We start from the raw sequence: 18077 nt of genomic DNA on the forward strand, positions 1-18077 counted from the left end.
ACCTTTTATTTCTTTTTGTTGTCTGACTGCTGTTGCTAGGACTTCTACTACTATGTTGAACAATAGTGGCGAGAGTGGGCATCCTTGATGTGTTCCTGATCTTAAGGGAAAGGCTCTCAGCTTTTTCCCATTGAGGATGATATTCACTGTGGGTTTTTCATAGATGGATTTTATGAGCTTGAGGAATGTTCCCTCTATCCCTATACTCTGGAGAGTTTTAATCAGGAAAGAATGTTGTATTTTGTCAAATGCTTTTTCTGCATCAATTGAGAGGACCATATGGTTCTTCTCCCTCTTCTTATTAATGTGTTCTATCACACTGATTGATTTGCGAATGTTGAACCACCCTTGCATCCCGGGGATAAATCCCACTTGGTCGTGGTGGATGATCCTTTTAATGTATTGTTGGATCCTATTAGCTAGGATTTTGTTGAGGATTTTGGAATCCATATTCATCAGGGATATCGGTCTGAAATTCTCCTTTTTGATGGGGTCTTTGCCTGGTTTGGGGATTAAGGTAATGCTGGCTTCATAGAATGAGTTTGGAAGTTTTCCTTCTGTTTCTATTTTTTGAAACAGCTTCAGGAGAATAGGTATTATTTCTTCTTTGAATGTTTGGTAGAATTCCCCAGGGAATCCATCAGGCCCTGGACTCTTGTTTTTTGGGAGGTTTTTGATCACTGCTTCCATCTCGTTACTGGTTATTGGCCTATTCAGGTTGTCAGTTTCTTCCTGTTTCAGTCTTGGCAGCTTATAGGTTTCCAGGAAGGCCTCCATTTCATCCAGATTGCTCAGTTTATTGGCATATAGTTGTTGATAATAATTTCTAATAATTGTTTCTATTTCCTTGGTGTTAGTCATGATCTCTCCCCTTTCATTCATATTTTATTAATTTGGGTCCTTTCTCTTTTCTTTTGGATAAGTCTGGCCAATGGTTTATCAATCTTATTAATTCTTTCAAAGAACCAACTTCTAGTTTCGTTGATCTGATCTACTGTGTTTCTGGTTTCTAATTCATTGATTTCTGCTCTAATTTTAATTATTTCTCTTCTAATGCATGGCTTAGGCTTCATTTGTTGCTTTTTCTCTAGTTCTTTAAGGTGTAGAGTTAGTTGGTGAATTCTGGATTTTTCTATTTTTTTGAGTGAGGCTTGGATGGCTATGTATTTCCCCCTTAGGACTGCCTTTGCAGTATCCCATAGGTTTTGGACCGATATGTTTTCATTCTCATTGATTTCCATGAATTGTTTAAGTTCTTCTTTGATTTCTTGGTTGACCCAAACATTCTTGAGCAGAGTGGTCTTTAGCTTCCAAGTGTTTGAATTGCTGCCAAATTTTTTCTTGTGATTGAGTTCCAGTTTTAGAGCATTGTGGTCTGAGAATATGCAGGGAATAATCTCAATCTTCTGGTATTGGTTGAGACCTGATTTGTGACCCAGTATATGGTCTATTCTGGAGAAAGTTCCATGTGCTCTCGAGAAGAATGAGTATTCTGTTGTTCTGGGGTGGAATGTTCTGTAAATATCTATGAGGTCCATCTGGTCCAATGTATCATTCAAAGCTCTTGTTTCCTTGTTGATTTTCTGCTTAGATGATCTGTCCATTGCTGAGAGTGGAGTATTGAGGTCTCCTACAATTAACGTATTGTTATCAATATGACTCTATTTTGGTTAACAGTTGGCTTATATAGATGGCTGCTCCCATGTTGGGGGCATAGATATTTACAGTTGTTAGATCTTCTTGTTGGATAGACCCTGTAAGAATGATATAGTGTCCTTCTGTGTCTCTACTTACAGACTTTAGTTTAAAATCTAATTTGTCTGATATAAGAATTGCTACCCCAGCTTTCTTTTGAGGTCCGCTGGCATGGAAGATGGATCTCCATCCCTTCACTTTCAGTCTGGATGTATCTTTAGGTTCAAAATGAGTCTCTTGTACACAGCCTATAGATGGGTACTGTCTTTCTATCCAATCTGCAACCCTGTGCCGTTTTATGGGAGCATTTAGGCCATTCACGTTGAGAGTGATTATTGAAAGATATGAATTAATTGTCATCATGTTGCCTGTGAAGGCGTTGTTTTTATAGATTGTTCCTGTAAATTTCTGTTGTATATCACTCTTGGGGTCTTTCTCCTTTTATAGAATCCCCCTTAATATTTCTTGCAGGGCCGGCTTAGTGGTCACATATTCTTTCAGTTTCTGCCAGTCGTGGAAGCTCTGCATCTCTCCATCCATTCTAAATGAAAGCCTTGCTGGATAAAGTATTCTTGGCTGCATGTTCTTCTCATTTTGTACCCTGAATGTGTCTTGCCAGGCCTTTCTGGCTAGCCAGGTCTCTGTGGATAGGTCTGACATTATTCTGATGTTCCTCCCTCTGTACGTAAGGAATCTCTTCCCCCTAACTGCCCTTAAGATGGTTTCCTTGGTTCTAAGATTTGCAAGTTTTACTATTACATGCCAGGGTGTTGGCCTGTTTTCCTTGATCTTAGAAGGGGTCCTCTCTGCCTCTAGGACTCGAATGTTTGTTTCATTCCCCAGATTAGGGAAGTTCTCAGCTACGATTTGCTCAAATACATCTTCTAGTCCTCTCTCTCTCTCCACTCCCTCCGGGATTCCAATTATTCTGACATTGGAACGCTTCATGGTGTCACTTATTTCTCTGATTCTATTTTCATGGATTCTGAGTTGTTTTTCCCTGGCCTCCTCTTTTCCCTTTTTATCTATTATATTGTCTTCCAGGTCGCTTATTCTCTCTTCTGCCTCAGTTACCCTAGCTGTTAGATTATCTAGATTGGGTTGGATCTCATTGATAGCATTTTTAAGTTCTGCCAATTCACCTTTCATTTCTGCCCTCAGAGACTCTATGTTGCCATTAATTGATTTCTCCATTCTAGCCATTGTCTTCACAATTGCTAGCCTGAATTCCATCTCCGACATCTTGGTTATATCTGCATCCATTTGTAAATCTGCAGCATAAGTCATAATCTCTGAGTTTTTTCTATTTTGGGGGCTCCTCCTCCTAGTCATTCTGTTGATGGGTGTTTGAGGGAATGTATAGAGTCCAGATTATTGACCAGAACCCAAGCAAGATGCCCCTGTTTTCTTGGGACCTTAGGGATGCTGGCCTCTTGTTTTCCCAGCCTGTCTTCTGTGGGAGGGGCCTGCCGCGCTGTTACTCAGGCAACCCTGTTTGGGCGGAGTTGCCCTGTGCCCCTGTGGCAGGGGATGGGCTCAGTGGGAATCAGTTTTGGGGGCTTTTTTATCTGGCAGCTTTCCCTGGCGGCTTTCCACGTCTCCTCTGCGAGTCAGAGCAGAAGAGACCGTTTCCAACCCTCTGCCTCAGAGCAGAGAGATCGCAGTCTTATTCTTCGGTGAGCTCTCCAGGTCACACCGTCTCCGTTTCTGTCCGTGCTGCTATAAACTGCAGTGTCCTGGGTTGTGCGCCCCTCTGCAGCGCTCCCAGTCCCGCCTCCAGGTCGGAGCACGTCTCTGCCCTTTGTGCTTCTAAAACCGCCAGCCGCTCCCAGTTTGCGCGCACGCAACCCCGCCGCTCCGGGTTTCCGTCCCGGGGGCTGCAGTTCGCAGGCGTGACCCCGCCGCTCTGGGTTTCCACCCCGGGGGCTGCCCTAAAGTCCTTTCCCCGCCACTACCGGTCTGCAAGTCTGCGCCCCATCCGCAGGGCGCAAGGCTGTCGCTCAACGGTGGTGTAGGATCCCCACGGCCAGGCACCCTCCCGCTGCCGTTTATCCTCCGATATCTGCCCGCGGAATCACAGCTCCCCGCTTGGTACCTCAAAACCAACCGCCTGCGATATTCTGTTGTAGAGATCCAGATCTTCTTACATCTCAGGCTGGTTTCGTGGGTGCTCAGAGTGGTCTGGTAGACATCCAGGTCAATTCCGGGGACCAGTTGAAATAGGGTCCCCTACTCCTCCGCCATCTTTCCCCCTCCCCAACATACACACTATTTTGAGTTGTTTCTAAAACTTGTAAAATGAGCTGATAAAAATTCTTAAGGAAATATTGCTTTTGGCATAATGATTTTAAAGCACACAAAATATGTAGTCATTATTCAATAATTTTTTAAGAAGGGGAAAATGGCAATATTTCAAACCTTGGAAATATAAAAAACTTATTCTTAAAGGAAAATTATAATTCTCATGTCTTTAGTCTTTCTTTTTTTTTATTATGTTATGTTAATCACCATACATTACACCATTAGTTTTTGATGTAGTGTTTTTAGTCTCTTTCTTTGACACTCTTTTCAACTAAAGATTCTAATAGAACACCAATTTTATTTTCACTAGCAAATTTAAGCTTTCCCCATTTCTTTTCGTTCAAAATTAGTCCACTTATTTCATGCATAACAATGAAATTTTTAGGGGCACCTGGGTGGCTCAATTGGTTAAGCATCTGCCTTAACCAGCATCTGACTGGCTCAGATCATGATCCCAGGGTCCTGGGATCGAGTCCCACATTGGGCTCCCTGCTCAGCGGGGAGCCTGCTTCTCCCTCTCCCTCTGCCTGCCTCTCTGCCTACTTGTGCTCTCTCTCTGTCAGATAAATAAAATCTTTAAAAAAAAAAAAAAAAGAATAAAGGAGAACAAAACTTTCTTTTAAAAAAATGAAATTTTTAGTATCCAGTTTAAAATTTTTGTTTAATTCCTGAATATTAGCTGACATTAATTTGGTAGCTCAATTTGACATCTCTAAAGGAGTAGTTGCACATGCAAAGCATTCAAAGAATTATTTAAGTATGGTACAGAAATCACACATTTACCTGATAAGAGCTTTTTCTCCAAAGTATTCTCCTTTCTGCAGTGTTTTTATCAGTTGTGGTTGATCATGGCCCTCTGTGCTCTGGGTGACTTTTACCTAAATGATGTTAAACAATTAAAAAGAGAGGGGAAAAAAGAAAAAAATGAGAATCTGAACACATATCCATTCAACCAGACCCTTTGGATCTATAAAAATTTGACTGAAATAAGGAAATAGACAAGCCTTTGCTTTAACTTTGTAGTAGTTAGGACAATCTTGCTACAGCCAACTCATTTGGAGGGACCAAGAAATCCTGTGATTTAACACAACCAAATGACTCCCCATCTGTTAAGAGAAAGATTCTCCATTCAAATCCTACCTTTCAAAGTTAAAATTTTTTATGTGAACCCAGTGATTCCTTCCTAGAGATATTCGAGACAGATAATAATGGTCTTGTAGGAACTTCCATTATTTCAAAATCCAAGGAGAGTTGACAAATTAATCAAGAATAAGACTAAGTGGGCGCCTGGGTGGCTCAGTTGGTTAAGCGACTGCCTTCGGCTCAGGTCATGATCCTGGAGTCCCTGGATCGAGTCCCGCATCGGGCTTCCTGCTCGGCAGGGAGTCTGCTTCGTCCTCTGACCCTATCCCCTCTCAGGTGTTCTCTCTCTCATTCTCTCTCTCTCAAATAAATAAATAAAATCTTTAAAAAAAAAAAAAAAGAATAAGGCTAAGTATCAGGAGTTTTGAATCTGGTGTCCATGATTGACTTGTTAAATCCCTTTACCCTCTAAAACTGGATGCAAAATATGGATTTGGAGAAGGGTCATAACTTTCATGGGTGTCTCAGTGTGACCCATGGCCCAGGAGAGTTTAAGAATTCCCACGGCAGAACCGAACAAAAACTTCAATATTTCTGTTTGTGGCTAGAATTACGCCAATTCAACATGATAACGAGGGTTGCTTTGTGTTGGTTAGACATTCTGATTAGCATTTACAGAAGTTGCAATGAATTAAAATTTTAAAAAACAATAAATGTAATTTGTTTATTAGTCAGAATGCTTTCAAAGCATGGGGTCCAGGTTGGGGAGAAATGATAAAAAGTGTTTCTGAGTGTTGAAGAGTTTCTGAGGTTTGAAACTATTTTGTTAATCTTGTTTTCCTTCACTGGGTGCCCAGGTCAAAGTTCAACCACAAGTCAATTTACAAAGGGTAGTGCCTGACTCTGATGACAAACTTTTCCATGGAAGAAAGAACATCTGTAAAATCCAGGCAGGTTATGGATGCAGGTGCTCAAGTTTCACTCTGTCATTCAATATTCCACTAATGCCTTTTATCTCTGAGGAACATTGTAGACAGTCAACATAGCAACAACTGGTAACATGTTATCCACTCAGTACCTAAGTAAAGAAAAAGATCTACTGTATATATACTGGCATAATATTTTCCTCAGCATCTAAACCAACTTGCGCTATGATATATGAATTGAAGTTTGGAACCATATCGTTCTATAGCTTCATGGCTGGCCACTGTTGTCCTCAACTGCCAAGTTCATTCTCCCCACACTTGTCACATCCATTGGATGGAAATATTTTCCAGCCTGATCTTGGACCCTTGGGCTGATTGAGAATCTCAGATAAAAGGGATCTTAGAAAGAATCTAGTTATTTTATGCACAATGAAGAGAGGTCCAAAGAAAGTCAAGCAACATGCCTAGGATCACTAAGAAAGTTACTGTCTCAGCTAGTACCCATCACAGGTCTCTTGCACCCCCAAACTCGGTGTTCAGACCAAACCTCACAGGACTCTTCTGAACAGAAGCTCCTTCACCTGTTCAATGCAGAGATTTTCCATAGCATTAGTTTCCAAACTAATGGGAACTGACCTTTTGATTTACTTTAAGTAAGCTGTAATTAATATTTACCTTTCCTTTTGCTAAGATGAAGAAAGTACTTCCTTCCTCGCCCTCTCTAATAATGTAATCTCCTTTGTCATAGTATTCCTATTGGGATGAGAGAGAAAGAAAAGGTTAAATCCAGTGGAGACATATAGATGAAAGCATAAATGAAATTGAACTCTTCTTGTCTCTGAAATGAGCATTCCATGCCTCTTTCTTTTATTTGTTGTTTACTGTCACTGTAATCTTCTTGAACATTGCAGTCATAAGCTGTAGAAAAAGTACGGAGACTTTTGTTTTATTACGTGCATTTACATTTATCTTTCCCAGAGAAAATTCACCTGAAAGACTGACTTTCAGGCATGGAAACTAAAGAACATGAAGAGAAATGAGAGCAAAACAATAATCACTGATATACAGGGGAGCTTTCACCTAAATAATCTAAATACAAGCTGTTCAGTGATCTGTAACAGTCTGAAACCGGGTCTAGAGTTTAGAAAAAGATTATCTAATACATTGAAAATATTAGCCCTAGTGGACAGTAGGAATATCAGCCTCAATTTCTAATTCCCTGAAGAGCAAATGCTGGGAAAATCCTACCTACATAGTAAGTAGCTCTTGCATATGGATTCTTTTAAAAAATTTATCATCATAAAAGATCAACATTAGAACTTTTCACATGTAAATTCCGTTCTTCCACGTAGGTTTATCCTCATGAAATCTCAAATTGTCACTTATTTCTTTGTTTCCCTCATATATGTGTCTGTAATCAGAGAATTCTTGGGAAGGGAAAAGTAATTCATACATTTGTCAGACCAAAAGAGCAATTCAGTCTCTTAGAAAACAAAAGATGGATTAAACTGTCCACCTCTACTTCACTTTAACATTATCTCAAAGTCAGAGAACCAAAATGGATCTCTTAATTATTTATACAAATAAAAATGGGCCTGTTTAATTTATTTAAAAAGGCATAATTAACAACATAATAGCTCTCTCTTATTTTTCTTTTAGATTTGAAAATAAAATCCAAACAAAACTACTTTTGTGTCTGCTGTATTCCAATACCCTTTTTGGTCATTTATGCTTAAAACCTATTTACATTTTTGAAATAAATATGACTCCTAATACAAATAAACATACCCTTTATTTACAGAGCACTATGTACATTTTGTAAGACATTTCAACATCTCATGGAAAGGAGCATAATATCTTAGGGGAGAAAGTCCTTTGAAGCCAAACAGATGTAGATTCAAATCCCAATTCTGCTTTGAATTTCACATCCATCAACCCATAAAGTTCAAATAAGAACATTTACCTTCAAAGATTTAGAGAAGCATATTAGTTTTCTATTGCTGCTGTAGCAAATAACCACACATTTCTTAGTGGCTTCCAACAACACCCATTTATTATCTCACAGTTTCTGTGTGTCAAAGTCCAGGGTCACCTGGATTTTTCTCAAGGGTCTCCCAAGACTGAACTCAAAGTGTCAGGCAGGCTGTGTTCCCTTCTGGAGGCTCTGGGGGAAAAGCTACTTTCAAGCTTAATCAGGCTGTTGGCAGATTTCAGTTTCTAGGATAAGGTCTCATTTCCATGCTGGCTGTCAGCCCCTTAGTTCCTAGAGACCTCTCTGAGGTCCTTGCACAGAGCCCCTGTGCTTCATAACCAATAATGGCTCATCAAATTCTGCTTAGACTTGAAAGCTCCCTGACTTCCACTTCTCCTGCATCTCTCTGACTCCAGCCAGAGAAAATTCTCTGCTTTTAAGGGCTCATGTAATTATATTCATCCCACCTAGATAATCCAGAATAGGCTCCTTATTTTAAGGTCCTGAACCTTAATTATATCTGCCCAGTCTCTTTGGCCATGTAACATAACATATTCACAACATTCCAGGGATTAGGACATTTTTGGGGGGTCCATTCTGCCTACCACAATAAGCCAATTAAAGACCATGTTTTGATGCATTAAAAGCACCTGAAACACAGTAAATACTCAATTAATGATTGCCATGTTGAGGAGGAAGATGATTATGGTTTGCTTAACTATTACTTAAATTTTCTATGCCTCAGTTTACTTTTCTATTGAATTAAAATGGCGACCTACCACACCTAATGTTGAGATAGTGTATCTAAAGCATCTGATAGCACATTTGATAAACACTGGGCACCTGGTGACTCTGAATTCCTGTGAAAGAGACTGTAAGCTGGTCATCAAAGACTTCCACATTATACATGGCTGTCCAGGTTGATTGCACTCCCCAGCCTCCCTGTTAGTTGTAGCATGTGATTAAATTCTAGCTAAAAGAACCTGAGCTGAAGTGATGGGTGCCTTCTCCAGGCAAGGTCCATGAGCTGTTTCAGGCATGTGTCTTCATAGAGAGATCTTGGGAGAGGGATCATCTAGACCTTAGCTTGAGTTCCTGAATGACTCCATGTAGCCACCTGGGACTACCTTCCCTGGACTGTTATGTAAGCAAGAGACAAACCTCTACTTTATTTGGAAAATGATATTTTTAGTTTCTTTTATCCCAGTTTGCTTACTCCAACTCTCTATTCTCTCCTGTTTTATCTTTATCACAAACATTCGCCACATAGAAGCTTAATTTTACAGTTGAGATGACTATGAGCCTTGGTGTTTGAGTGACCCCACTACACAGTTCAGCATTTTCATTATGTAGCTACCATTCAATTCTCTTTCACTGGGACTGCTGGTGTCCTGTTAGATGTCCCTGTTACAGTCTGTTCTATAGTCTCTCCTGTTCCCACCCCAATCTCAGTCCCCACTACCTACATGGAACAGAAAGAACATGGAGAATTTCCGAAGCGCTGGTAGGCTGTTCTTCAGTTATTATAAAGCCTTCGGTGTGTGCAGATGCGTGGCTTTAATTCCTGTCAGTCAGAGAGGCTAAAGGGAAGCTTGAAAGGGAACACTGAGAAAGAGCTTTATTGTTTCTTAAGGGGCAAACTTCCTAGTGGTATTTTTCCTAGGGATGGTTCTTTGTCACCCAAAACCATGGGAGGAAGATAAATAATACCTCCCAGTGGGTTGACAGTAACTTCACAGATCAGAAAAGGCTGTGGATGTAGGTCAGACCAAAAATATATAGTGGTAAGTACAGGCTATGATGCTAGACTGGCCAGTGTTTGTCAACTGGGGAGTGAAGCCAGTCTAGCCAGGGTGGTCACCAAGACCAAAAAGAGAAATGCAAACAGTGTGGTTATTGTCCTGTGGTTACACTGCAAAGGAGTCCCTTATAGGACCAAGAAGCCATAGACCCTATCCTCTGGAGCAATGATTTTCAAGCATTTTTTACTCTGAGAGTAAAAAATGCATTTTACACGTACACCCAAATATACCTACTCAAGCATGCACACATATAAACATTTTATAAAACTGAAACATATTTAAATAATACTTATACTTACTACTCTGATATTTTAAAAAATGTTCCTCCAAATTAATTTCCTGATCTACTAATGAATTGTGACCCAGAGTCTGAAAAAGATATTTTAAAAGAAGATGTGTGGAAACCCTGAGAGTAGTTACTTGGTATATAGCAAAAGGGAAAACTAAGGGAATCGATCCCAGGGCAGACTAAGAGGTAGAGGTCAGAAGAAAACTATACAAACAGCAGTAGCTAAAGATACAAAGAGCTGTAAAGAAAATGCTCAGTCTGTGATATCTAGAAAATGCTAGAGCCTGAATGCCTATAAATAGTATGTATAAAACCAGAAGAAAACCCCAAGGTGATGGAGAACAAAGACCAAGAAGCAAGCCCACAGCTTCCTTAAAGTCTTTAGTGTGTGGCTAGAAATCTTCATTACAAAGAAGTATTGATGATACACAATCAGATGTGTGATACACACACATGTGCGCGTGCACGCACACACACTCCTGGAATCATGTGACTATGCACCTAAGTTGGTTGTTTAAAAAACTGTATACAATTATTTGGGTTGTTACCAACAATTTTTTGTTTGACCAAGTATGGTAGTTAAACACCTTAGAAATTTTAAAGCAAATACATCTGGATCAGGTGGACCCTCATCAACCATTCAGGCAAAATTTAGTATCTGATTGCTTATTTCCAAGGAACTAGAGCCTACAAAATGAAAACCAACAGAAATCCCTCTAACTTGGGTGAGCCAACTGTTTAGAATTCTGCAACTGAAACGTTGAAAGAGCCTGTGGAGATCTGGCCTACACACCCTTATTTTGTAGATGAGGAAACCCTGATGTCTACCATAATTAATTGACAGCTGCTAGTGACAGAGCTTGACCATAAACACTGATCTCCACACTTTGGACTAGTGAACTTTCTATGACACCTAGCTGCCCCACCTTTAGCTAACTGGTCCATAGGCAAAATCCACAATTATCTCAACTTTCTTATGACTTTGGATGTAATCATTAAAATGAGAAAACACTCTGGCTTATGCAGGTGTTAGCAGGAACTATAAGAAAGAGAACTAGATTTTTAAAAAATTATGAAAAATGGAAAATTCCTGAATAAAGAGACAGACTATAGCAAACTCTAAATATATGTATTCTATTCATAACTTTAAACTAGTGCTTCTCAAATTCTAATAAGCGTAACAATCGCATCAAGTGTTGAAGTGTGCATTTCTGGGCCGATACCCCAGAGTTTCTGATTCAGTAAGTGCGAGGTGGTACCTGGGCATCTGCCTTTCAAGCAGCACCACAGGTGATGTGGGTAAGGGCAACAACCTTCCACAGGACCCCACCCCTACCCCATTCCTACTATGCCTCCAGTTTCATGAAAGATGGCATGTCAGAGTCATAGGGCAGAGAGTCACTGGGTCACGTACCAAAGCTCTGTAACAAAGAGTGAGGTGACGTTTTGGTCAACCACCGTCAAATCCCGTGCTTCCTGTGTGTGGGAACAGAAACTCTACCCACTTTGTGCTCCATACTGCACAACTGCAGAATTCACATGATCATTTTCATTACCATTAACACTTACACTACATTCGGAATCTGTATCATGCTTCGTGATGTTCACTAGTTAACCCTTGAATGTGTTGGTACTGCTTTCCCATCAGAACACAAGAAAAGGCTTAAAGGGGATGTCTCTGCCTCTAGAACTGCATGTGCTGGGTGATCTAAGCTAAAGCAAGAAATGCTATCAGAATACTGAGCAATTGGAGCCATGGGTCTAGATGTTCAGGAGTCAGAGTCTTCACAAAACACTCCAGATCAACGGCTTGGTGACGGGAAATTCCGGTATCCCTTCCCCGCCCCCGCACAAAAATTAAAAACCTCCCAAATCAGTTCCTAAGCAGCATGCCAGATTCAGCCTGTTTTTCTCAAAGACTATGGAGCCAGTTTGCGGGATGGGACAGCTGGTCCTGGAACTCAGCGGGCGTTCTGTTGTAACTCCAATGCATTAGTGATTGGCTGTTGTCAGGACCCTGTTGATGGGTCATTAGTCCAAGCTATGCTGGTAAATTATGTGCTTTTCTTAGCGCTACATAGATCCCATTACTCCCTTGCTAATCACTTTTGCATTGGAGACTTTTCACGTGCTATAGAGACACATTTGTTTGCCAGGTTTGAATAAAGGGCCCTTTATAAACTGTGCTGCTGTCTGCAAATGCTGAGATATAATAAAGCCTTTCTAGGGTGTTTTAAAAGATGAGAACTTCCAAACTCAAACTGTGTGTTAATTAATACTGGATTTGAGCCTCCATCTACATATTCTGTAGCTATTGCCTGTGGCTGCAATAAATATGTCTAATTTACCATTTATTTTTAATGATACTAAATTTTAATATTTGCTGTCAGCATGGAATTCCCCTCTGGTGAATCTACTCCATTAGTATTATATTAAAAACAGATTTCCTCAGTTAACAAAAAAAAATATAGGGCTACCCCAGCTTTAAAACACACACACACACACTCTCAGAAATTAGGATGAATTATTAATTTGTAACATCTGTGACTGGGTTATGTTACGTTGGGAAAATCCCAAGAGATGCAGGGCAAGCAGTCCTCTTGAAAATGACTTCATATCTGAACACTCTGGGGACACAAGGCCAGGCACTGTGTCATCATGGCCTGTCCTTGATAAACTGCTGGATAGGTTCCATGAATTGTAAATGGAAACATTACTGGTGTCACTTACACTTAAGGATAAAATGGTCAGTGCTCCTTCTCAACAGATATTAGTTTACATTGTATATTGTGATTGACAGAGGCATGAATCTGTCAACAATCAGTCTTGGAGGGATTTTTATATCTCCCACCGAGAATAGCTTTATAAAAGCTTAAAGTTGGCATGTAACTTCTTTACTATTCCTTACCTCCTTCAAATTCCATAAAAGCCATTTTGGTTTCCCCCCAACAAAAATCAGAGAGAAATTACTTACGTTGAATTTTAATCTCTGAAATCTGAAGAGGTTTTCATATAATGCATATCATTAGAATCTAAGGTACATGTTATAAAAGCTTTATTCACAAAAAGACTTGACTAGTCTTGGACTAGAACCAACCATCTGGGTGATCAGCCTCGTATGAGTTTTTGAACACATTCCAATATGCGGTCTCCCCAAGTCCATGTGAGGTGGTCTAAGGTTTTTCACAACAGAAAAAGGCTCCTGGTCTCTGTAAACTGGCGACCTACCCTCTTTTCCTTGTTATTCATTTACAGTGCTAATAACAACTAGATGCTACAGTCTTTTAATGAAATGTATTTTTTCCTTTATAATTTCTTACCACTTCCAAGCAGTCAATGATCTTGGTTAGTTTATCTTCAGGTAAATTCTTCAGCAAGGATACACTTCAAAATTAAAAAGAAACCTTTAGTTATCGTCCTGAATTAAACTATAAATATGCACCTATATGTAGTTCAAAAAAACTTTACCTTCATCTAAAAAAATATAATGCACTTAATTTTTCCAAAGTAAACCTCCAAAATATGTAACACATAAACAACTGAATTTCAAATGCACTGAAATTATAAAACCACATGTAATCACAGATATTTATCATAGGCAAATACATAAAGATAGTAAGATGCCATAAAGAGAAAAAAACCAAATTTTTTCGGTTTGGGGAAAAAAAAAAACATTTTATATTTGTTGTTGGTTTTCAGAGTGAATCACATCCAGAAATGTGTTTCCCTCCACATCTCACTATCTCTTTTTTTAACATGAGTGAGGAGCTCTGCTTCCAGAGGAGGATCAGATTTTCATCTAAATCCTTGTAATTAAGTAAAGGCTGAATCCAGGGGGGAATGTAGGAATTAGCATGGAAATTATCTTTGATTATTAGTCATACTATACTGACTTTTAAAATTAATGGTAGCCAGGGGCATGTAATTGGAACATTTTTACAGATAATAATGACACGCAAAGAATGAAATAGAATACAGGAAATTATTATTTGAAAAAAAAAATCAGGGGCGCCTGGGTGGCTCAGTCAGTTAAGTGTCTGGCTTCAGCTCAGGTCATGATCCCAGGGTGCTGGGATTGAACCCCAGGTCTTCATCCATCCCCATCTATCCAGCTCCCTGCTCAGCGGGGTGTTGGCTTCTCCCTCTCCCTCTGCCCTTCCCCCCGACCCCGCTCATGTTCACACTCTCTCAAATAAATAAAATCTTTAAAAAAAAATCACTATGGACTCTGAGAAACAAACTGAGGGTTCTGGAGGGGAGAGGGTTGGGGGGGATGGGTTAGCCCGGTGATGGGTATTGAGGAGGGCACATACTACATGGAGCACTGGGTGTTGTACGGAACAATGAGTCGTGGATCACTACATCGAAAACTAATGATGTATTGTATGGTGACTAACATAACATAATAAAATAAAATTTAAAAAAATAATAATAAAAATCAGAAATTCCACTCAGTATGATTAACCAAATGATTAAATTATTCTTTTAGAGAAATTTCTCTTCTACCTTACCCACTTTTACTCAGGACTGTTGATATAATTTCTATAAGATAAATACTTCTTTCGTACCATCTAAAATTTGACACTTCTAAGGAAAAAAATGATGCTACTCCAAAAATACATGGTTGGATCTAATTTTTGAAAAGATAGCCAGCTCTACACTGACTCTTGCATGTGCACACAAGGAGGCACATAGCCAGGAGACATAGATGAGAATGTTCATAACAGAATCATCTGTAATTGCGGAACACTAGAGCACGCCCCAATTGGAGAACAGCTAAACACACTGTAGTAGAGTCAGATAACCAAACTCTACAACAGGAGAAATGGCTGAACTAACCAGATGGATGAAATAGTAAAAAATACTGAGTAAAAAACTGAGTCACAAAAGTAACACCATTTGCTTTTTTTTTTAAGTTCAAAAATAGGTTAAATCAAAGTATAGTATAGAAGCTATATAAGCTTCAGTATATAGACCACTCCCAAGAAGAGGCACGTGGGAGGCTGGGAAATGAATGGGGAGCATGTGAGAACAACAATCAAAGTTGTTAATGTTCCAATTGTTAGGCTGGGCAGTAAGTAGCTTGATGACGCTCATTTTGTTATTACGTTTTATAATTTACATATGTACTATATACTTTTTATACATATATTACATACTTCAGAATAAAAAGATAAATGGAAAAAGAGCTTACTGTGTATTATGAAACAAAGAGAAATGTCTTTCTCTAATCTACCTTCCTATGAATGAAAAGGTAAAAGGTAACCAAAACTTGTCATTAACATACGCTCATTGTGAAAGTTCTGCTTCTGGTCCAAACTGGGATCTATAATGTTGGTGAAAATTCTCTCCTATAAACCTGTCACCCTTGGGGATTAGTGAGTAAATTGATAAGAGGAAAAATCTTTAGTCTGTTTCCCTTCCATAAAGAAAGAGATAAGTTTTTTCTGGGTTGCCACTGAACCCACGATGTTTAGGGCCTGGCAATAAGGAGGGGGAGACGAACCATGAGAGAAGATGGACTCTGAAAAACAAACTGAGGGTTCTAGAGGAGAGGGGGGTGGGAGGATGGGTTAGCCTGGTGATGGGTATTAAAGAGGGCACGTACTGAATGGAGCACTGGGTGTTATACACAAACAATGAATCATGGAACACTACATCAAAAACTAATGATGTAATGTATGGGGATTAACATAACAATAAAAAATTTTAAAAAAAGAACTTGTTAAATGAATGCATGAATGAGATAACAAAAGGAAGAAGAAAGGAAAGAAGGTTTATGTACTAGTAAATTCTCTGAGCTCCTTCTACTAAGACAGAACACTCTAGACTCCAAGGGAATGAAATGCAATATCTAGTGGCTCAAGTTTTATCTCACGCATTCAGATGCAATTCACAAGCACTGGTTGATTTATTTATCCCCTCTTGGTCCTTGCATGAGTGTAGTTCATTCGCTTTTAGTGCTGGTCTGTGTTGCTCAGTTGTTGGATTTTTAGACTACCTAGACCCGGGTAGGCCCCACAGCACGTTAGCTGAGGTGCTGGTTTGCATTTCAGTAAGGCACTTGCTTATCGCTATGGTAGCTTTTTGCCAGGAGTCACTGTTATCTCTGGGAGGGCAAATCAGCAAGATTCTATAGGAAAACCCTTAATACCTACAATGTTCTATTGATTAACAATGTGTTTATTCACTATTTATTGAGTCCTTAGTATATACGAGGCACTGTACAGCTCTGAAATCATTGACTTTGCAGGCTAGTTATGCAAGATAAACTCACTATATCTAAAAAGAGCTTACAATTATTATTATTGTTATTATTATCACTTACCTTAGGTAACATTTCATTACAGTATGTTCTACGGCTTTAAGATTGTCAAATCTCTCACAAAGAAACACAGAAATAGTTTAAAGAACTTACATTCCCCAAAAAATATCTTTTTATATTCATAACTGGATTTTTCAGTGAGATAGGTATTTGTTTCTCTATGAATTGATGCATCCAAATTTTGGGCAGGGGTACAAAATAGCTCACAAAATTTGTTCCAAGGATCCGTGTCATCATGACAAGCATAGTAACATTTCTGGCAAGTTAATTGGTACAAATAATAATAATTTAGAAGATGAGGTGGTTATACAAATGAGACAAAATGTCTCAGGTAAAGCAATTAAAGATAGTAAAATAAATTAATTTTAATATTATTCTAATCAAGGCATTATTAGGAAGATTATCTTTTGCTATCCACTTCCAAATTATAGGATGTCTTTCAAAGTCAACTGAGCAACTCAGGTGAATATTTTAGGATTTTTTTGCACATTCTTCTACACTGCATACAATGACTCTGTCAATACAAGGGCAAAATCAGTGAAAGGAATAAATCAGTGTGCAAGACTAACTGGAATTAAATGTAATTTTTTTACATAGTGGAATTTACTGCAAGGGAATACTTTTGTTCCTGTGGTTTAGTCATGTGGAAAATGCTTAAATGAGAAAAGCTATAGTAAAATAATTATTGTGATAAAACCAACATATCCACAATAACACTACACCATCTTCTACTCTTTCCACCAATGTGTTATTCTTACCTTCTGAGGAAGTTTCTGTACTGTTCATCTCTAGCTTGAGCTGTCCTTCTCATTATATTCTGGAATACCTCTCGATCTAGTGCCCAAGTTTTAACATTGGTAATAGCTTTAGAAAAATCAAGAAAATAATAAAATATTGTTTAGCCCCACATTAAGAAAACATTCCAAAATATTAATCAATAAATTTTTCATATATTCTCATAAAATGATATTTCTTGGAAAATGCATTATTTAACATGCAAATGGAAGGAAGTGGTGACATAAATAGTGGGTAATTTTATAAAATCATCTTTGGCTTTGAAATGAACCATGATTTGGAAGTGAGTAGCAAAAGATTTCCTCTCTAATTATGTTTTGCTTAGGATGATATCAAAATTAGTTTGCAATTCCTAATTACATACTACATCATCAGGATGTATTTCAGATTTGTGCTGTGATACAAGAGAAAACCAGCAGCTTGTAGCTAGATCAGAGAGTGAAGAATTCACAAGTTGATAACTGGAAGTTAAAGATCTCTCAGTGTATGAGTATGTTTTTATGTCTTTTTATGTTGTTCAGACATTGTAGCTAATGAGAGCTAATATATTTTAAGGATCTCTATGGTTACTTTTGTATAAAGTGCATACAAATCATTTTCGTAGAGATTATGCAAGACAGCTTTTGAGGCAATTTTTTTATAGGAAAGACATGGAAAGCAAGAATAAAATCTAAAAAGGAAGAAGAGCAGAAGTTGCAGCTCTAAAAGATGTAGATGAAATTACAATTGTAATTTTTTTTAAAAAAAAGAAGTAATGAGAGCCTATAAAATAAATCAAGCTCCAAAGCTTTGGTTTACCAAACTTTAGAGTGAATTAGATTTATCTTGACATAGTTGTTAAAAATACAGATGCCTAGGCTCCATTGCCAAAGATTCTGATTCAGGTTTG

The 18077-nt window shown here is 38.6% G+C and overlaps 1 protein-coding gene across 2 annotated transcripts in view; it reads right to left on the reverse strand.

The window, feature by feature from the left end:
* Positions 1-18077, reverse strand: part of PRKG2 (protein kinase cGMP-dependent 2) — a 107090-nt gene that overhangs the window by 52480 nt on the left and 36533 nt on the right. For both annotated transcript variants that reach the window (XM_036070546.2, XM_036070545.2), the window contains exons 5-8: positions 17152-17257; positions 13389-13452; positions 6681-6758; positions 4780-4874 (exon numbers count right to left, since the gene is read on the reverse strand). In XM_036070546.2, the coding sequence (XP_035926439.1) occupies positions 4780-4874; positions 6681-6758; positions 13389-13452; positions 17152-17257 (343 nt within the window). The remainder of the gene's footprint in view (positions 1-4779; positions 4875-6680; positions 6759-13388; positions 13453-17151; positions 17258-18077) is intronic.

Source organism: Halichoerus grypus, chromosome 3, assembly GCF_964656455.1.
Source record: "Halichoerus grypus chromosome 3, mHalGry1.hap1.1, whole genome shotgun sequence".
NCBI classification, from domain to species: Eukaryota; Metazoa; Chordata; class Mammalia; order Carnivora; family Phocidae; genus Halichoerus; species Halichoerus grypus.